Genomic DNA, 21,640 nt, shown 5'->3' on the forward strand with positions numbered 1-21,640 from the left:
GGACCCTTCGTCCGTTCACAGAAACAGATGAGGCTGAATATAAACTGGTCATACTTGTCAAAGACAATGGAAACGTTTCACTTTCAGCAACAGCGACTGTGATCATCAAACTTGTTGAACCCAAAGAGGCTTTTGCAGCGTCCGATGTTAAAAGTTCAGTAAAAAGTGTACAAGAAAATAGCGTTACATTTTATTTGATCATTACCTTGGGATCGGTTTCATTTCTTTTACTCATCAGTATCACCGTGCTAATTGTAATGCAGTGCTCCAAATCTACAGACTATTCCTCCAAGTATTTACAAGATACAAATTACGACGGGACACTGTGTCACAGTATCCAGTACAGATCCGGAGATAAACGCTACATGTTAGTTGGACCAAGAACGAGTATCGGATCTACTCTAGTTCCAGGAAGTAATGGAAATACTCTAGTGATACAGGATCGGAGGAGGAGAACTTCTGGTGAGGTAAGAGCTGACTAACCTACGTAAACCGTGTAATGCTTACTCACTTTTGCCTATTTCTTCTAAATTTTAAATGTTAAAAAGGTTTTACCATTAACATTTTATGTATAATATTTTGGCATGTTTTCTGCCGGGAAGAAAATTTGTCATAAAGTTTTTATGTTATATAGATCTGAGAGTTAAACTTTTTGGACTTTGGTCATTTGTGGTGCTGTCCACGGTGCTGAATTCATTTTAGAAAGCATTTGATGAATATGCCATTTTATAATCATACAGTGTTGCTTAATTACAACTGGGCTTTAGATTACAGTTCATTATTATTATTATTATTATTATTATTATTATTATTATTATTATTATTATTATTATTGTTGTTGTTGTTGTTGTTGTTGTTGTTGCTGTTGCTGTTGCTGTTGTTTTTTTCTCTACATATTGCTCTTATGGGTTGGCCTTTAAGCCTTGTCTTAAACTTCAATAAATTATATAGTGTCTTATTTCGTCTCACTGTAACATTTGATTCACATACACGCTGAACAAAAATGTATTCTGGGTGGTGTGTAATGGTAGTTCAGTGTTGTTCTTTCTATTTCCTGATAATCTTGGTAGACATCTACGCACAAAAAGCTCCCATTTGGTTCTTAAAATATTTAGTCACTGAGAGTGAATTTTCCATGGAAAAAGTACCAAGAAGGAAATAAAGTTTTATACACTCTTAAAAATAAAAGGTTCTTCAGTGGTTCTTTACTGCACCATAGGTTCTGCGAATAACCTTCTTCTTGTCACAAACAACTTTTCATTGTATAGGGTTCTTAATTTGAGCGATATGGTTCTTTGGCAATTAAAGATGTTCGTTTTTTTCGTTATAGATTATTCGGAGCAGTGTATTGAATCTTTTAGGTATCATCCCTTAACAGGTTAAAGTTACCCCTATGGTTCTTTGTCGGACTGGAAAAAGTTCTCGTGGAATCAGTCTTAAGATCTCTTTGGTCCCTTAAAGCACTAACTAAGGTTTTTTTTAGAGAACATATGATAACATGGTTCCTTGTGGCACTGATGTGAAGAACCATTTCCGGGTTCTTCAAAACACCAGTAAATAGATGGTTCTCTAAAGAATTTGAAAATTAAAAGTTTATTTGTGCAACTTAAAAGGTTTCTCCCATGACATCAGGTTGAAAAACCATTTTTGTTTTTAATTGGAACCTTTATTTTGAAGAGTATAGATTTTAAACCAGAACCCTCTTCCTAAAACGTTTTCTTTCTAATACATGCAATGCGCAAAAAAAATAAGAAATGCTGGCTTGATTGTGCTCCACATGGCGTCAGTATTACACCAATATAGTATAAAGCCCTACCCTTTTTTCCGCTGTTTTCCAGGCTGGAAAGTGTGTGTGTGATGGGTGTATGGAGCAGAGCGATTTCTTTATTGGGTTTATGTTTGATCCTGTTTTTGTTACATTCGTCGGATATATTTATAACCTTTATCCGACCCCGATTCATGAAAATTATTGACAGTTTGTTCTTGAATAATTTGAATATTTCCGTCCGCGATGGAAGACGGCAGACAAATACGAAAATGGGACTACTGCCGGATTTCTCTGTGTTTCTCTTTGCTATTGTGCTTCGTGGAGCGGGTTTCTGGTCAGATAAGGTACTCTGTTCCGGAGGAGGTGAAAGAAGGAACAGTTGTGGGAAATATTGCTAAGGATTTGGGTCTTGATGTCGGTACTTTGGTGGACAGACGATTGCGTATCGTATCTGGATCTAAGGACGCGATTTTCAAGGTAAACCAGGACAATGGAATCTTGTACGTTCAAAAGAAAATCGACAGAGAGAACCTATGTATTGGTAATGATGTCTGCTTGATAAACATAAAGATTGCTGTTGAGAATCCTCTTCAAATTCATTATATTGGTATTGAAATAGTTGACATAAACGACCACGCTCCCAGTTTTGCAGATAAACACTTACATTTAGAGGTAGCAGAAAATAAAGCTCCAGGTGCACGACTTGATTTGCAACCAGCGCGTGATCCAGATATTGGTACTAATTCTATTCGCGCTTACAAATTAAGTCAAAACGAACACTTTAGCTTGGAAACAAGAGACGGTGATGAGGATAGAATTCCGTCGCTAGTGTTACAAAAATATTTGGATCGGGAAAGTACCATTGAACATGAATTACTTTTAACGGCTCTAGACGGTGGAAATCCACCAAAATCTGGGAATCTTAACATAACTATAACTGTTCTTGATATAAATGACAATCAACCTGTGTGTAGCCAAGACGTGTACTCGTTATCTTTACACGAAGACGTCTCTGTTGGAAAGATTGTAATGAGAGTGAATGCTACTGATCCCGATGAAAGCAGCAATGGAGAAATAGAGTATTCATGGGGTAGAAATACAAAAAGTAAAATCCAAGATATTTTTCAAGTAGACCGCATTACTGGAGAAATTCAAGTCAAAAATGAGATCGATTTTGAGGACACTCAGACTTATAGATTAAACATACAGGCCTCCGATAAAGGACAGCCTCCGCTCTCTGTCGACTGCAGGGTTATCATCAAAATAATAGACGTCAACGACAATAAACCTGAAATAGAAGTAACTTCAATACTAAATACTGTTCAAGAGGACTCAAAACCAGGAACTGTCATTTCTCTAATTAGTGTTACAGACAAAGACTCTGGAATTAATGGCAAAATCGTTTGTAGCATTTCACTTGGTTTGCCATTTGAGTTAAAGCCATCTGTTGAAGATAACGTGTATTCATTAATTACAAGTAAACACTTAGACAGAGAGCTCATACCCCACTATGATATTGTATTAACGGCTATAGACATGGGTCAACCTGCTTTGTCCTCTTTTAAATCTCTGAGTGTGCAGGTATCAGACATAAATGATAACCTTCCAGAATTTCCTCAAAATCCACTTGAGCTTTATTTAACAGAAAACAATGTTCCAGGCTCTTCCATATTCTCGGTGAGCGCAACTGACAAAGACTTGAATGAAAATGCGGAAATCACGTATCAAATCATGAAAGGTGAAGCGAGGTCTAATGACATGTGGTCAGTTTTGAATATTAATACAGAGACAGGTGTTATACGTGCACTTAAGAGCTTTGACTTCGAAACTACAAAAACGTTCCAGTTCCACGTGCTCGCTACAGATTCTGGAACTCCGTCACTAAGCAGCAACGTCACAGTGAAAGTGTTTATTCTGGATCAGAACGACAACGTTCCAGTGATCTTATATCCAGTCAGTGCTAACGGTTCTGCTGAAGGTGTGGAGGAAATTCCCCGCAATGTCAACGCAGGACATTTGGTGACTAAAGTGCGAGCCTATGACGCGGATATAGGATACAACGGCTGGTTATTATTTTCCCTGCAGGAAGTGAGTGACCACAGTCTCTTTGCTTTGGACCGTTATACAGGACAGATAAGGACCCTTCGCTCATTCACAGAAACAGATGAGGCTGAACATAAACTGGTTATACTGGTCAAAGACAATGGAAATGTTTCGTTTTCAGCAACAGCGACTGTGATTATCAAACTTGTTGAGCCCAAAGAGGCTTTTGCAGCGTCCGATGTTAACAACGCTGTAAAAGAAGAGGAAGAAAATAATGTTACATTTTATTTGATCATTACCTTGGGTTTGGTTTCATTTCTTTTCATCATCAGTATCATTGTGCTGATTGTAATGCAGTGCTCCAAATCTACAGACTATTCCGCCAAATATTTGCAAGATACAAATTATGACGGGACACTGTGTCACAGTATCCAGTACAGATCCGGAGATAAACGCTACATGTTAGTTGGACCAAGAACGAGTATCGGTTCTACTCTAGTTCCAGGCAGTAATGCGAATACTCTAGTGATACAGGATCGCAGGAGGAGAACTTCTGGGGAGGTAAGCGGCACTTGCTTTGATAGCTGCTACATTTTTATAGCATACCATACGTTTCCTTATCTAGATACATACAGCACTTTTGTCTTTAATTTATTTATTTATTTTCATATAGTTCATTTACATGTGATTCATTTACATGTGATTCAAACAGCACTTTTATTACTGAAATGGAAAACGATATGCTCTTTTTCAAGAATATCATTCCTTCCTTATCCTTCCTGAGCTTTTCAGAGTGTGACACTTATGGGTACTGTTATACTCTTTGTAGAGATACAAAGATACTGGGTTCAGCGGTTGGTGTAATTTTGCTTAGGAACTTCATACAATGTTAAACGGACCTTTGAATAGATATCACAATATAACGGCTGGGTTGCCGGTACAACCGAAGGTATCGTTGTAGTCTTCCACTGGAACGTCTTAGCCTAGCATTTACGTCAGTTTTGATGCTAATATTAACTTTGTTATCTTCACTGCAACACAAAGCCGTTTCTCAATTACCAAAGCAAACAGCGCACATAATTTACCCTTGGTGTTTTCGGATTTAACGTGCAGAATAAACTGGTTCAAATACAATCTTGAGGGGGTTACATATTTACGAGTTTCATATTTGTTGTTATCTCAGTCTTTTTTTAATCTAGTGTAAAGTACCCACCCGGCAGACATGTGTTGTTTAAAAAAAAAAGAAAAAAAAAAAGTCTGCTAATAGCTAGCAGTTTACTTTAAGTGTCGACAACTTGTTGTTGTTTTAGTTGTAGTAATTGTTGTTTATATCATGGATTATAAAGTTTTTGTGGAACTTGTTAAGGCGTCTTAAAGCGTAGCAAGCTGTAGTCGGGTTTTTGTTTTGCATTCACATTCTAGATCATATATACTGTATGAGCAGACAATGAAAATTGTCCTCATAGAATAGGCCTCAAGATGTCAGTAATACACCACGATCCTTTCCTAATGTCAGACCCTGCCCATCCACTGTTTTCTCATGCAATCCGTTTGGAAGACTGCCGTGAACACGACGCTAAACTGACTTAAATAATAAAAACACCTTAATGGGATGTGAAAAATAAATTCTTTCTTATTCCAGTTTGAAGAATATGCTCATGCCGTGATTATATCCTCGGTGATTTGCTTGGTCTTTAAAGAAGATTGTTCGTGATGGATAACAACAGACAAAGGCACAGATGGGATTGCTCGTGGATTGTTCTCCGGATTTCTTTGCTAATGTGTCTTGGGAACAAGATTACGGCTCAGATAAGGTACTCTATTCCGGAAGAATTGAAAGAAGGATATATTGTGGGCAATATCGCTAAGGATTTAGGGCTTGATATTAGTATGTTGGTGAACAGACGGCTTCGTATTGTGTCCGGTTCTGATAGTGCTCTTTTCCACTTAAACCAGAACAATGGCGTTTTGTATACCCATAAGAAAATCGACAGAGAGGAAATATGTTCTGCAATTAACCCTTGCGTAATAAATTTGAAAATAGTCGTTGAAGACCCTCTTGAGATTCATTACATAGGGGTGGAAATTACAGATGTAAATGACCATTCTCCAATGTTTACGGAAAAAGAGAAACGTCTTGAAATAGCAGAATCAACTGTTCAAAATACCCGTTTTCAGCTGCAAGCCGCTCGTGACCCTGACAATGGAGAGAACTCTGTTCGATTATACAAATTAAGCCAAAACGAACATTTTGATGTGGAAATAAGGGACAGGGGAGAAGATAAGCTTCCGTTTTTGGTTTTACAGAAGCCACTCGATCGTGAGCGCAGAGCAGAACATAATTTAATCTTAACTGCATTCGATGGAGGAAGCCCACATAGGTCAGGTACACTCAACATAACAGTTATTGTTCTTGACGTTAATGACAATCGTCCTATATTTAGTCAAGACGTATATACGACAACACTGAAAGAAAACACACCCATTGGAACATTGGTGTTGAAATTACAGGCAAATGATAATGATGACGGTGTAAATGGGGAAGTGTCTTTTGTTTTCGGGGGTGACAAAAAACAAAACGCCTTCGATATTTTTGTTTTAGATAACGTAACGGGTGAAATTCGAGTAAAGGGCGAAGTAGATTTTGAACAGACTAACATTTACAAACTAGATATTCAAGCCTCAGACGGTGGTCAGCCTCCTTTGACCACTGATTGCAGAGTTATCATAAAGATACTAGATGTAAATGACAATCAACCGTGCATAGAGGTTACTTCATTGTCCAACATAGTTCCTGAGGATACCAGACCTGGAACTGTAATATCGCTAATTAGTTTTAGTGACAGAGACACTGGTGCAAATGGGAAGGTCAAGAGCGCTATATCGGAAATCGTACCATTTGAATTAAAACCATCAATTCAGGAGAACATCTACTCATTAGTGATTAAAGAACAACTGGACCGAGAGATAGTTTCATATTATGACATAACGATTACAGCCACAGACCTAGGGCAGCCTCCTTTATTCACCACTAAAACACTGAGCGTGCAAATTTCAGATGTGAATGATAATAAGCCAGTATTTACCCAAAACCCTGTTGAACTGTATGTATTTGAAAATAATTTTCCAGGTGCTTCTATATTTTGTATCAGCGCATCTGATAGCGATGTAAATGAAAACGCTTTAATATCTTATAATATTCTCAGAGGGGGGAATAAACCCAATGACATAGCATCGTTCCTTAACATTCATTCGGAAACAGGTGTTATACAAGCACTAAAACCCTTTGACTTCGAAACTACAAAAACGTTCCAGTTCCACGTGCTCGCTACAGATTCTGGAACTCCGTCACTAAGCAGCAACGTCACAGTGAACGTCTTCATTCTGGATCAGAACGACAACGCTCCAGTGATCTTATATCCAGTCAGTGCTAACGGTTCTGCTGAAGGTGTGGAGGAGATTCCCCGCAATGTCAACGCAGGACATTTGGTGACTAAAGTAAGAGCCTATGACGCGGATGTAGGATACAACGGCTGGTTATTATTTTCACTGCAGGAAGTGAGTGACCACAGTCTCTTTGCTTTGGACCGCTATACAGGACAGATAAGGACCCTTCGCTCATTCACAGAAACAGATGATGCTGAACATAAACTGGTCATACTGGTCAAAGACAATGGAAATGTTTCGTTTTCAGCAACAGCCACTGTGATTATCAAACTTGTTGAGCCAAAAGAGGCTTTTGCAGCTTCTGATGTTAACAACGCAGTAAAAGAAGAGAAAGAAAACAGCGTTACATTTTATTTGATCATTACATTGGGTTCGGTTTCATTTCTTTTCATCATCAGTATCATCGTGCTGATTGTAATGCAGTGCTCCAAATCTACAGACTATTCCTCCAAGTATTTGCAAGATACAAATTATGACGGGACACTGTGTCACAGCATCCAGTACAGATCCGGAGATAAACGCTACATGTTAGTTGGACCAAGAACGAGTATCGGTTCTACTCTAGTTCCAAGAAGTAATACGAATACTCTAGTGATACCAGATCGCAGGAGGAGAACGTCTGGTGAGGTAAGAAAGAAATGTTATATATAATATATTTGTTGTCGAATTTTATTGGGATTCCTGTACAGCCGTTTTTTGCATATACATACTTTACCAATGTACAGGGTGTCCCTAAAGGCGCCATACATATGGGAAATTAACACTTTTCAGCAAAATGTCTTCCAAATTTTTTCATACATTGTGAGATCCACAAATATATGCTAGAAGTCACAAAAATTAATTAAATTAATAAATAAATATCTGCACGCACTTGTGGATTATGAAACATTCCTAGCATCAAGAGTGGTGCATACAAATCAACAAATAGTTGGACTCCACCCACCGTCTACTCAAGCCAATCGAATAACTGCCACATTGCACTGACCAATCGTAGAACGGTCTCGCTCCAACCAATCACGTTTAGTTTTACAATCAGTGCTGCAACTGAGTCATACTGCACCGAACTCGCTTACTATGAAGGCTATGATCAGGAGGACTGACGACAGGAGAGTGGTTTTAACCATCTGACAGCATCACTGTGACAACATCTAAAAGAAAACAAGCAACGTTATGGGTCATACATTCTTTATTATAAGGGGATATTTGTGTTTTCACCAGTGTTTCCTGCATCGCTACCGAATCCACGGCAAAACCCGAGTTGTGATTTTACAGTAAATTGAGTGTGGTGAGATTAAAAAACTGTATCGGGAAAAGATGGCATTGACAAGAATGTGTTGTCCTCGCAGACTCCATCTCAAAACACAGCGTGACCAGCGTCGTCCAATTTTCTGGTTAAAGACACTTATCTTTACATCCTCTAAGCAAATCGTTCTAAAAGATTCACAGACCGTAGGAGTTACCGATATGAATCAGTCTAACAAATTCTTACTGAATCAGTGACTCAATCAGTTACTAATCCATCAGACCACTTATCTATAATAACAGTGCATTTAACTAAAAAAAAAAAAGAATTCCCCTATGTTTGAACACCCGCTGTTGGTAGAGATCTCTCCATGGTACTGAAATAACACTGCTTATGTAGCGGTTTATTGGTCACATACACATTGCAGAGAAAGTCTTTTTCTTCGCATACCATAACATGCCAGTAAGTTGGGGTCAGAGCGCATGACAGCGTCGATGGAGCAGAGATGGTTAAGGACCTCGCTCAAGGGCCCAACAGTGACAGCTTGGCAGCGTCGGGGCTTGAACCTCCGACCTTCAGTTCAGTAACCCAGAGTTAACTCACCTAAGCTAAGCCACCACTGCTAAATAATAAAATTCGTCTATGCATATTCTTCCAGAAGAACAGAAAATTCCATGTAGTTAATTAAATATTTCTTTTGGGCAAGTAAGATTTCTTTAAATTTCATAGATTCAGCTTTGTGAATTATCCTGAACGTAACTATTTAATGCGCTTGGGGAAAAAAATCACAGTCTTATACTTACTATAGCAGGGCCTGTAGTAATACTCCCAGCTAATATATTATACAACAACAACAATAACAATCGATTTGGTTTTTTGATTGTGTTACTAACAAAAACTTTTCAGTTTACTAAATACAAATCTTGGGTCTATTTATGAAACAGCTTTGCCAGGTTCTGATTTAAATAGCGTATCATTACTCTGAAACTATATTATTTTCAATGGTTTTATTTTTTTGCTGGTGAACCTGCTTACATGATTGCTAAAAGGCACTAGTGCTGTATCTTTTGGGATTTATATTTTCATTATAGTTTATTAGTGAGAAATTTTCAAAGAAGGGTAAAAAAGAACATTGTGCTTTTACCTTAAGTAGACCTCAAGGTGTCACTAATGCATAAGGAAAGTTAATGGAGTACAGGCCTTGCTGGATTGCTTTGCATGAGGCAGTAGCAGATGCACGTAAACGGGCTGACTGCTGTATGATTCGGAGGATGGCGATTATCACGGACGACGGCATTTTTATAAAATGAAGAAACAACATATTCTCAGATTCATTGTTTGAGACTAGACCATTTACTAAAAAAGGAAACTACAATCACTGGATTTGTTTGTCTTGAAATGTCATCTTTTGCGATGGAAGGTGGAAGACAAAGGCGCAAATGGCAGACATACTGCATGTCGCTGTGCTTTTCTTTGCTGATTTGCTTCACAGAGCGAGTGTTTGCGCAGATACGGTACTCTACTCCAGAGGAGGTGAAATCAGGTTCGGTTGTGGGAAATATTGCTAAGGATTTGGGTTTTGATGTAAGTACTTTGTTAAACAGGCGACTCCGTTTTGTTTCTGGTTCTAATGACGCCCTTTTTGAGCTAAATCCAAACAGTGGCTTTTTATCCGTTCGTGAGAAAATAGACAGAGAAGAGATATGTGATGGCACCAGTGCGTGTTTGATTAATCTAAAACTCATTGTGGAGAAGCCCCTAGAAATCCATTACGTGGAAGTTGAAGTTACCGACGTAAACGATCATTCCCCGAGTTTTAATGATAACGAACAGCTTATTGAAATATCTGAATCCACTGTGCCTGGTGAGGAATTTCAGTTGCAGCCTGCAAGCGACCCCGATTCTGGTGTAAATACAATTCGCTTTTATAAATTAAGCCAAAGTGAACATTTCGAACTTGCGCTTCGAGAAAATGGAGGAGAAGGACAAATACCCATTTTAAAATTACGCAAGTCATTAGACAGGGAGCAACAAAAAATACATAATTTGATGTTGACTGCCATGGACGGCGGAACCCCAACACGATCGGGGAGTATAAATATTTCAGTGATAGTTCTAGATGAAAATGATAATAGACCAAAATTCAGCCAGGAACATTATTCTGTTACAATAGAAGAAAATGCTCAAGTTGGAGCTCTTGTTTTCAGAGTCATTGCCACTGATTTAGACGAAGGGTCAAATGGAAACATAACATTTTCTTTTGTGAAAAACCTTGAGAAAAAGGTGTACAATACTTTTGAGTTAGACAAAAATACAGGAGATGTTACCGTAAAAGGCGACATAGACTTCGAGACTACTGATACCTTTAGGGCTATTATAACGGCGTCAGATAAAGGACAACCACCTAAGACAAGTAACTGTAGAGTTGTGATAAAAGTAGCTGATACAAATGACAACAAACCCGAGATAGATATTACATCTCTGTCTGACGTGGTCCCCGAAAACTCAAAAATAGGAACTGTAATTTCTATTATCAGTGTCACTGACAAAGACTCCGGGGTCAACGGAAAGGTCGTTTGTAGCACATTAGACAACGTACCTTTTGAACTGAAGCCTTCATTTAAAGAAAATATGTATTCCTTAGTGACCAGTGCACAATTAGATCGCGAGCGGATATCACATTACGAAATAACAATAAGAGCTGCAGATTTGGGACAGCCGCCACTATCTTCAGTTAAAACATTAAGCGTCCAAATATCAGATGTAAACGACAACAGTCCAGAATTTCCCCAGAGCCCTCTTGAGTTGTACCTACTTGAGAACAACTCACCTGGTGCATCTATATATTCTGTTAGCGCTTCGGACACAGACATGAACGAAAATGCTGCGATCACTTACCAAATCATTAAAGGAGGAGAACAAAATATTGCATCTTTCCTCAATATCAATTCTGAAACAGGAGTTATTCACGCGCTAATGAGCTTTGATTATGAAGCAGCTAAGACGTTCCAGTTTCACGTGCTCGCTACAGATTCTGGAACTCCGTCACTAAGCAGCAACGTCACAGTGAAGGTGTTCATTCTGGATCAGAACGACAATGTTCCAGTGATCTTATATCCAGTCAGCGCTAACGGTTCTGCTGAAGGTGTGGAGGAGATTCCCCGCAATGTCAACGCAGGACATTTGGTGACTAAAGTGAGAGCCTATGACGCGGATATAGGATACAACGGCTGGTTATTATTTTCACTGCAGGAAGTGAGTGACCACAGTCTCTTTGCTTTGGACCGCTATACAGGACAGATAAGGACCCTTCGCTCATTCACAGAAACAGATGATGCTGAACATAAACTGGTCATACTGGTCAAAGACAATGGAAACGTTTCACTTTCAGCAACAGCGACTGTGATCATTAAACTTGTGGAGCCCAAAGAGGCATTTGCAGCATCCGATGTTAAAAACGCAGTAAAAGAAGAGGAAGAAAATAATGTTACATTTTATTTGATCATTACCTTGGTCTCAGTTTCGTTTCTTTTTATTGTCAGTATTATTATGCTGATTGTAATGCAGTGCTCCAAATCTACAGACTATTCCTCCAAGTATTTACAAGATACAAATTACGATGGGACACTGTGTCACAGCATCCAGTACAGATCCGGAGATAAACGTTACATGTTAGTTGGACCCAGAATGAGTATCGGTTCTACTATAGTTCCAGGCAGCAATGGGAATACTCTAGTGATACAAGATCGCAGGAAGAGAGCTTCTATGGAGGTAAGAGTTAATATGATTTTTTTTTTCTTCAATCCCTTTTGTTCGGGCCTTACACTAATTATATCATCTTCTAGCAATGCAGATATCGAGTTATCCTTAAAATTAATTGAATTATTACAACTTCTACTAGGCCTAATGCCATCACCACCACCACTACCAACATTAATAATAATAATAATAATAATAATAATAATAATAAAATAATAATAATAATAATAATAATAATAACAACAACAACAACAACAACAATAATAATAATAATAATAATAATAATAATTTAAAAATATACAATCACACGCCACTGATTTTGCAAAGCAAAATTTTATTAGTTTATACGCACAAAAGTGGTGAACAGCACTTTCTAGATGTTCTAGAATGTTGTTCATTTGAAATATTGACCCATACGTATGGATTACACTACTTTAGAGTTTTGATAGCTTTAGGATGTCAAGTATTTGTCAAACTCAATATCTAAAAGTAGTGCGTATCCTTTGCCCGCTAATTATCCGGTTTATTATTGTGAAAAACTTTTTTTTTTTTTTTTTTTTTTTTTTAATTTTACAGCATATTAAAAAAATTGGTCCTGTCACCAGATGAGGTCAGTGTTACATAGGGACAGAGAATAGCAATCACCGCCCACTGCTGTATATACATGCTTTTTTTTCTAGATACAGGGAGACGCGGGGTTGACTGGCACGAGAGCTGCATTATTTTATTTATTTTTTAATAACAAAAGAAAAAAGGCAATTGTGTTAATATCACGAACAATGGATTAGAAAGGATTGAGGTTTATCTTTTATAACCTTATATAGAAAGGATATTTTAAAACCAAAACTGTTGTAAGGAAACATCTAGGATGGATAAAGGCACACAATGGCGTATATGGGAGTCCTGCTGGATTGCGCTACGTATTTCGTTGCTGCTGTGCATCGGGAAGCAGGCTTGTGCTCAGATAAGATATTCTGTTCAAGAGGAGGTAAAAGAGGAGACAGTTGTGGGAAATATTGCGAAGGATTTGGATCTGGATTTAAGTACATTGGTGGACAGACGGTTCCGTATCGTTTCTGGACCTAAGGACGGTCTTTTCCAAGTAAACCAGAACAATGGCGTCTTGTATGTTCATAAAAAAATCGACAGAGAGGAGGCATGTGACATCAGCAATCCCTGTGTATTTAACCTCAAAATCGCAGTTGACAGCCCACTGGAGATTCATTATGTGGTAGTAGACATTACGGATATAAATGACAACGCACCTAGATTTCCAGATAAGCAACAAACAGTAGAGATCGCCGAGAGCACACTACCGGGTGCGCGTTTTCAACTACAAAGTGCGCGCGATCCAGACATCGGCGTACATTCCGTGCGCTCTTACAAATTAAGCAAAAACGAACATTTCGATTTGGAAATAAAAGATAGAGACGACGAAAAGGTACCCTTCCTGGTTTTACAGAAAGCATTAGATAGAGAGCGTAAAGCTGAACATGAACTGACATTGACAGCAGTGGATGGTGGAAATCCTTCAAGGTCTGGCACATTAAATGTCACTGTCACTGTTCTCGATATCAACGACAATCGTCCAGTCTTCAGTCAAGAGGTTTACACGGTACATTTACAGGAGAACGTTCCGATAGGTACTATTGTGTTGAAGGTGAACGCAACAGATCTAGACGAGGGTTCAAATGGGCAGATTATATACTCCCTTGGTAGCAACTTAAACCGTAAATTTTATGAAGTATTTGATTTGGATACAGTTTCGGGTGAAATCCGAGTAAAAAGCGAAATAGATTTTGAAAATACTGATGTCCACAGATTAGATGTTTTGGCTTCGGATAAAGGCACACCTCCAATGACTGTCAATTGCAGGGTCACTGTGAAAATTTTAGATGTAAATGATAACGATCCTGAAATAGAAATTACATCACTCTCTAATGTGGTGCCTGAAGATTCCAAACCGGGAACAGTTATTTCGTTAATCAGTGTTTCAGACAAAGACTCTGGTGTGAACGGGAAAGTTATATGTTCTTTGTCAACAAACATACCTTTTGAACTAAAACCGTCTGGACAGGAAAATATGTACTCTTTAATTACAAACTCATATTTGGACAGAGAGGCGATTTCCCATTACGACATTACTGTAACAGCCACAGACCTGGGCCAACCTTCTCTAACTGCACAAAGGAGTTTGCATGTGCAAATATCAGATGTGAATGATAATAGTCCAGAGTTTTCTCGAAATCCCATAGAATTATATCTAATGGAAAATAACACTCCCGGTGCTTCTATATTTTCTGTTACTGCATCAGACAAAGACATGAATGAAAATGCAGTTATCTCATACAGCATTCTTAGAGGTGATGGTGCAAAGAACAACATGCCTACATTTCTAAGTATCAATTCTGAAACAGGAGTTATTCACGCGCTAAAGAGTTTTGATTATGAAGTAACCAAAACGTTCCAGTTCCACGTGCTCGCTACAGATTCTGGAACTCCGTCACTAAGCAGCAACGTCACAGTGAACGTGTTCATTCTGGATCAGAACGACAAAGTTCCAGTGATCTTATATCCAGTCAGTGCTAACGGTTCTGCTGAAGGTGTGGAGGAGATTCCCCGCAATGTCAACGCAGGACATTTGGTGACTAAAGTGAGAGCCTATGACGCGGATATAGGATACAACGGCTGGTTATTATTTTCACTGCAGGAAGTGAGTGACCACAGTCTCTTTGCTTTGGACCGCTATACAGGACAGATAAGGACCCTTCGCTCATTCACAGAAACAGATGAGGCTGAACATAAATTGGTCATACTGGTCAAAGACAATGGAAACGTTTCACTTTCAGCAACAGCGTCTGTGATTATCAAACTTGTGGAGCCCAAAGAGGCTTTTGCAACTTCTGATGTTAAAAACGCAGTGAACCATGACGAGTCGAATGACGTGACATTTTATTTGATCATTACCTTGTGCTCGGTTTCATTTCTTTTCATCATTAGTATCATCGTGCTGATTGTAATGCAGTGCTCCAAATCTGCAGACTATTCCTCCAAATATTTACAAGATACGAATTACGACGGGACACTGTGTCACAGCATCCAGTACAGATCCGGAGATAAACGCTACATGCTAGTTGGGCCCAGAATGAGTATCGGTTCGACTCTAGTTCCAGGAAGTAATGGGAATACGTTAGTTGTACCAGATCGCAGGAGGAGAACTTCTGGTGAGGTAAGAGGCGAGTCTGTCATCTTTATTGTTCAAAAAAGAGACTCCTCTTATACGTATCTATAAAGAGAGTCATATACGTAAATGTCGTCAAATGCCTCTAATATCACAATATTGAAAACCGTTTCTTTTCAAATGTTCGTCGAATTTTGTAGTTTTTGTAGTTTTCTATCTGTTTCTATCTGTCTCATCTCATAATGAAAACTGCAGCATCTGCCTTGGCCATCAGAGATATTAACCTTATTTGATCACCTGAATACGTATGTAAAACCAGATCAGATTTTTTCCTGAGTACTAAGCTTAAATAATATGATGTTTAACATATGGTTTCTTCAACAATTTATCATCTTTTTGCTCTTTACATTAATCAAAAACAAGTATAATAATGATAGTAATACAGAGATGTATAGAAATACTGGTATCATATTGAAATATAAATATAGAATTGCACTTAAATTTTTTCCAGATGGTATGTCAAAAATTTAATGTATCTTATAACTGCTCTTGCACCAAGCTCACAATATAAAACTGTTGGTGGTTTTTTACTTGGTAGTCATTTAATTGTTTATGTTGGAAACATTAATTTTCATGTTTCTCACTGATAATGCCATAGGGGGTCAGTGTTACATAAGGACTGAGAGGAGATATGAAGCCCTGCCCACTGCTGTGTTTTGCGCAAGTCCATTTTCTTCTTGTTTATCCGTGAAGACACCAGTTTGACTAACACGAGAGTTGCTTTTTATAGAAGAATATCACTCATCTTAATATCATTAATGTTGGATTATAAAGAATTCATGTGTAAGACTTGTAATTGAACAGAAACACTGCATCGTTGCGACCAAATACCGATTTAAATAGACAATGATGGATAACTGCGAACAAAGGCGGAGATGGGAGTACTGCTGGATTGCTATAGGTTTCATGGTGCTGAACTGTTTCGAGAGGCAGGTTTCTGCTCAGATAAAATACCTTATTCCAGAGGAAGTGAAAGAGGGCTCGGTTGTGGGAAATATTGCGAAGGATTTGAGTCTTGACCTCAGTACTTTAGTGGAAAGGCGGTTTCGTATCGTTTCTGGAGCAAACGGTGCTTTTTTCCAGGTAAATCAGAACAATGGTGTCCTGTCTGTTCTTAAGAAAATCGACAGAGAGGAGGTATGTGATGGCCTTGCTTCATGCATCCTAAATTTAAAAATCGCCGTCGACAATCCGCTAGAGATTCATTATATTGTTGTAGAAATCGCTGATGTTAATGATCATAGTCCTTGGTTTCCCGAGAAAGAACAGCATTTTGAAATTGCTGAAAACACTTTAACAGGGGCACGCTTCGAGCTCCAGAGCGCCCGTGATCCAGACATCGGCACTAATTCTATTTGCACATATGCGCTATCAAAAAATAACTACTTTGTCTTAGAAATTAGGGATAATATAGAGGAGGAGAAAACCCCCGTTTTAGTTTTACACAATGCTTTAGACAGAGAGCAAAACGGAAAACATAGTTTAGTTTTGACCGCAGCAGATGGAGGGACTCCTCCAAGATCAGGTACATTAAACATTACTGTTACTGTCCTTGATATCAATGACAATCGGCCAGTATGCAGTAAAGATGTTTATTATGTTACCCTAAGAGAAAATACACCCGTAGGCACATTAGTAGTACGTGTCAACGCGACAGATTTAGATGAGGGCTTAAATGGCGATATAATGTACAGTTTTGGTAGAACCATTCGACGAAAAGTGCATGACACATTTACCCTGGATGGTATCACCGGTGAAATACAAATTAAAGAGCCTATTGACTTTGAAGAAAATGAAGTATATAGACTAAACATACAGGCCTCGGATAAAGGGCAGCCGGCAATGACAACCGACTGTAGAGTGATTATAAAGATTACTGACGAAAATGACAATTATCCAGAGATAGATGTGACATCACTTTCTAACGTGGTGCCCGAAAATTCACAACCTGGCACGGTTGTTTCTTTAATTAGTGTCACAGATAAAGACATTGGTGTTAATGGTAAAGTTATTTGTAGTATCTCCAATGATGTACCCTTTGAGCTAAAGTCATCCGTTCAGGAGAATATGTACTCATTAGCTACTAAACAACGGTTAGACCGAGAACTTGTTTCACAATATGACATCGTGATAAAAGCCATTGATTTAGGTCAGCCTCCGCTGTCCACATTCAAATCTTTGACTGTTCACGTTTCAGATGTTAATGATAATGTTCCGGAATTTACCCCAAATCCTCTCGAACTGTACTTGATGGAAAATAACGTTCCCGGTGCTTTGATATTCTCTGTCAGCGCGTCTGACAAAGATCTGAATGAAAATGCTGCGATTTCCTACCAAATTATTAGAAACACAGACAAATTAGGATTGAGCATTTCACAGAGCCGTACGATGAAGAATGATATGGCAACATTCTTAAATGTCAATCCAGAAACAGGCATTATTAGTGCACTAAAAAGTTTTGATTTTGAGACTACTAAAACGTTCCAGTTTCACGTGCTCGCTACAGATTCTGGAACTCCGGCACTAAGCAGCAACGTCACAGTGAACGTGTTCATTCTGGATCAGAACGACAACGTTCCAGTGATCTTATATCCAGTCAGTGCTAACGGTTCTGCTGAAGGTGTGGAGGAGATTCCCCGCAATGTCAACGCAGGACATTTAGTGACTAAAGTGAGAGCCTATGACGCGGATATAGGATACAACGGCTGGTTATTATTTTCACTGCAGGAAGTGAGTGACCACAGTCTCTTTGCTTTGGACCGTTATACAGGACAGATAAGGACCCTTCGCTCATTCACAGAAACAGATGAGGCTGAACATAAGCTGGTCATACTGGTCAAAGACAATGGCAACGTCTCACTTTCAGCAACAGCTACTGTGATTATCAAACTTGTTGAACCCAAAGAGGCTTTTGCAGCTTCTGATGTTAAAAACGCAGTAAAAGAAGAGGAAGAAAATAATGTTACTATTTATTTGATCATTACCTTGGGCTCGGTTTCGTTTCTGTTTATTATCAGTATCATCGTGCTGATTGTAATGCAGTGCTCCAAATCTACAGACTATTCCTCCAAGTATTTACAAGATACAAATTACGATGGGACACTGTGTCACAGCATCCAATACAGATCCGGAGATAAACGCTACATGTTAGTTGGACCCAGAATGAGTATCGGTTCTGATATGCATCCAGCAAGTAATCGGAATACACTATTGGTACCAGATCGCAGGAGCAGGCCTTCTGATGCGGTAGGAGTTTAAATCACATTTAACCTGCTGTACATGATATTTATTAATACCCAAAATGTATTCCCTGTGACTGTCCTATTTGTGGTTTTCTAATCAACTTAAAATTTCAATATTGTCCGACAGTATTAACTAATACTAGCTTGATGGTTTATGACATACTTCTAACATTTTTTGCGTTTTGGAAATATCTTATGGAAACAATGGCATAGAAGACCAACAGTCGATAAACAATCCACAAACAGAAACAGGGCCGTAGCTAGGGAGTTCTGGGCCCCTTTGAAAAATATCGATGTGGGCCCCCACCGTTCTCCACCCATATAATATACTGTATAAGACATTGTGACCCACATCTGCGGTGCCACGTAACCTAATTGGGATTTCTTACAAAATAACAAAACAGACAACATACAGTATCTCACAAAAGTGAGTACACCCTTTGCATTTTTGTAAATATTTGATTAAATCTTTTAATGTGACAACACTGAAGAAAGGACACTTTGCTACTATGTAAAGTAGTGAGTGTACAGCTTGTGTAATAGTGTAAATTTGCTGTTCCCTCAAAATAACTCAACACATAGTCATTAATGTCTAAACCGCTGGCAACAAAAGTGAGTACACCCCTAAGTGAAAATGTCCAAATTGGGCCCAAAGTGTCAATATTTTGTGTGGCCACCATTATTTACCAGCACTGCCTTAACCCTCTGGGCATGGAGTTCACCAGAGCTTCACAGGTCACGAAAATGCATTTTATAGTTTTCATTAAACTCTCAGGTATACAAGCTGAAGTTATATATATTTCAAATTGGTGCCCCTCTATTAATAAAACTGCAGCTGGAAATATACTTTAAACTTCAAGCTTTTATGGAACCTCCAGTATTTTCCTACACAGGGAACAGAAGCATCCAATTATATTACGTTAGGAAATGCTCCAGTTTTGACTAAGTATACATTTCTTCTTGAAGTACACTGCATATTGTACATTATGGTAGTGCAGAAGTGCTCAACCTTTTGTAACTTAAGCCAAAAGTCTCCCCCTCCCCTCTCAGGCCTCCCCTATCATGTGGCACCCCCCCCCCCCCCCCCCCCCACCACCTTCCGTATTGGAGGAGAGCAAGTATAATGATTATCTATTCTATACAAAATCTATCTATATATAACCTATTTTACAATCTGTTTTGATAGACAGCTAGAAATATAGTCAGATGTTTCTCAATACTATAACTACTTTGAACAAGAGAACTAGGCTGTAATAATGTGGACTATTTTACATGTAAAACATGTTGCATTCCATTCGACTTGCATTCTAAAAACATTCGCATAAGAATGATGTAAATTGGGATGAAGGGCGCGTCTAGTAATCCATGGCATTGTTAAATCTCCAGCTCTCAGCCACTCACTGAACAGAGCAGACGCAGAGAGAGTTGTGAGTGCAGCAGGAAAGCAAGACCTTGCGCTTGCAGGACAGCACTGGTGACATTCGGAAAGTCACTAAGGTTTATCCAAAAAGTCACTAGATATGTGGTTGCTAAATTGGCAACACAGGTCTGCACTGACAGCTAGATAAAAGGCAAGCTAAGCTCCGCCTCTCCCCAGCAAAAAGAAAATGTAGAGGGAGAGGGAACGCAAGGTTTTTCATTTATGCACATTTTATTTGAAAAGCAATAAAATACACCGAGTACCCAAATGATGCCCTGTCTGTGTTTTTTTTTTCTTGAAAACAATTTGCTCCCACCTTCCAATCTCTCCGCGCCCCCGTATTGAGAACCACTGTGGTGGTGTAATAAGTCATTGCTGTCCGCAGTGCTGAAATCTTTAACCTTTAAATACCAAATGTTAAACGTGCATTTATAAGCTTTTGATCAACTCATATTTTATCTATTAAACTTGTTCAATGTATGTTTGTGCATATACATTTGATGGAGACATGTTTAATTTACCCATCCTTTAAACTTAGAACAGAAATACTGCAAATAATACATGTATTGGTTTAATGACTAGAAACCAAACAGTAATAGTAAAGATCTAGCTTATATAGACAGGGTTTGGATCTAAGTCCAAAAGGGCAAACCAAAATCAAAGTTGATAGAAAGGCAAAGTATCATGCAATCACCAGACAGATTTGCATAAGCTATGCAAAACTCAATAATCAAAACGTGGTCAACACAGGCAAAGTGTGTACACAAACAAAAGGCTCTGTAATGTCACTACTGGAATGCTAGGATCAAGATTTTGCAAATATACTCTAAAAGTCTTGGTTATTAATTTGGTAGTTGTGATTAGAAGACAGGAGACTGGAACAAGGTAATGGACGATATATTGTAGTTTGTGTTGACTCATACCATTTCTTTCACAGCTAAAGCTCTATCCTATTGGTGACATGTATAGTGTTGTATTGTTCATGCTGTTTGTTCTGTCTGCTGGTATTACTAAATAGGAAATTAGTTTCATTTATGAAGTATACATTGATGCTAAACCATTCAGTCATAGCTAGATGAGAGGCTTCAACTTTTGCAATTATTTTGGTGTAATCATTTACAATGGCAGTCAGAGGTATCTTTTCATATTTATTTGCTGGTGTAATTCAGACTTTTTGTTTTTTAAGCTGAAATTGATACTGATATAGGATACAACCTATTATACAGGTAATGGATACAATGACGGTATTATTTTTTGCTGCAGGAAGTAAATGCCCACAGTCATGGTTTGGATCATGTTACAAGACATCAAGATTTATACTTATTCAATAAAGCAGACAAATCTGAATAGAAACTGGTCGTTTTGGTTAAAAATTTTGGCAGTATTTGACTTTCAGTAACAGCATCAATACAACAATGGAAATAATAGTTTCCAGGTGGGAGCAAGATCTTAAGGGTGCGAAGTAAAAAAAAAGAGA

General features: G+C 38.4%; 6 protein-coding genes across 6 annotated transcripts in view; all 6 read left to right on the forward strand.

Annotated features, from left to right (window-relative positions):
* LOC128634883 (protocadherin alpha-8-like) overlaps window positions 1-482 on the forward strand; it is a 2,474-nt gene extending 1,992 nt beyond the window's left edge. Inside the window, exon 1 of the mRNA XM_053685490.1 lies at window positions 1-482. This exon is cut by the window's left edge and continues 1,992 nt beyond it. Coding sequence (XP_053541465.1) covers window positions 1-482 — 482 coding nt within the window.
* A 1,298-nt stretch (window positions 483-1,780) lies between these two features.
* LOC128634947 (protocadherin gamma-A5-like) lies at window positions 1,781-5,458 on the forward strand. The gene is made up of 2 exons (XM_053685920.1): window positions 1,781-4,379; window positions 5,454-5,458. Exons 1-2 carry the CDS (start codon window positions 2,012-2,014, stop codon window positions 5,456-5,458), a joined length of 2,373 nt encoding a protein of 790 aa, XP_053541895.1. The 5' UTR covers window positions 1,781-2,011.
* LOC128634948 (protocadherin alpha-8-like) lies at window positions 5,348-7,909 on the forward strand. Its single transcript, XM_053685921.1, has one exon. It carries the CDS (start codon window positions 5,525-5,527, stop codon window positions 7,907-7,909), a length of 2,385 nt encoding a protein of 794 aa, XP_053541896.1. The 5' UTR covers window positions 5,348-5,524.
* Window positions 7,910-9,759: 1,850 nt separating this feature from the next.
* LOC128634949 (protocadherin alpha-8-like) lies at window positions 9,760-12,425 on the forward strand (the record flags this gene model as incomplete). Its single annotated transcript, XM_053685922.1, has 1 exon — window positions 9,760-12,425. A coding segment is annotated over exon 1 (2,526 nt), but the record flags the coding sequence as incomplete, so codon positions are not given.
* A 475-nt stretch (window positions 12,426-12,900) lies between these two features.
* LOC128634884 (protocadherin alpha-2-like) lies at window positions 12,901-15,868 on the forward strand. Its single transcript, XM_053685491.1, has one exon. It carries the CDS (start codon window positions 13,129-13,131, stop codon window positions 15,550-15,552), a length of 2,424 nt encoding a protein of 807 aa, XP_053541466.1. The 5' UTR covers window positions 12,901-13,128; the 3' UTR covers window positions 15,553-15,868.
* A 218-nt stretch (window positions 15,869-16,086) lies between these two features.
* LOC128634885 (protocadherin alpha-3-like) lies at window positions 16,087-18,790 on the forward strand. The gene has a single exon (XM_053685492.1). The coding sequence runs from the start codon at window positions 16,348-16,350 to the stop codon at window positions 18,757-18,759; it is 2,412 nt and encodes an 803-aa protein (XP_053541467.1). The 5' UTR covers window positions 16,087-16,347; the 3' UTR covers window positions 18,760-18,790.
* Window positions 18,791-21,640: the final 2,850 nt, after the last annotated feature.

The sequence above is a fragment of the Ictalurus punctatus genome, chromosome 14 (genome assembly GCF_001660625.3).
Source record: "Ictalurus punctatus breed USDA103 chromosome 14, Coco_2.0, whole genome shotgun sequence".
NCBI classification, from domain to species: domain Eukaryota; kingdom Metazoa; phylum Chordata; class Actinopteri; order Siluriformes; family Ictaluridae; genus Ictalurus; species Ictalurus punctatus.

Excerpts from the sequence above, each read along its gene's own strand:
- LOC128634947 (XM_053685920.1), top strand. The coding sequence starts at position 2,012 with ATGGAAGACGGCAGACAAATACGAAAATGGGACTACTGCCGGATTTCT.
- LOC128634948 (XM_053685921.1), top strand. The coding sequence starts at position 5,525 with ATGGATAACAACAGACAAAGGCACAGATGGGATTGCTCGTGGATTGTT.
- LOC128634884 (XM_053685491.1), top strand. The coding sequence starts at position 13,129 with ATGGATAAAGGCACACAATGGCGTATATGGGAGTCCTGCTGGATTGCG.
- LOC128634885 (XM_053685492.1), top strand. The coding sequence starts at position 16,348 with ATGATGGATAACTGCGAACAAAGGCGGAGATGGGAGTACTGCTGGATT.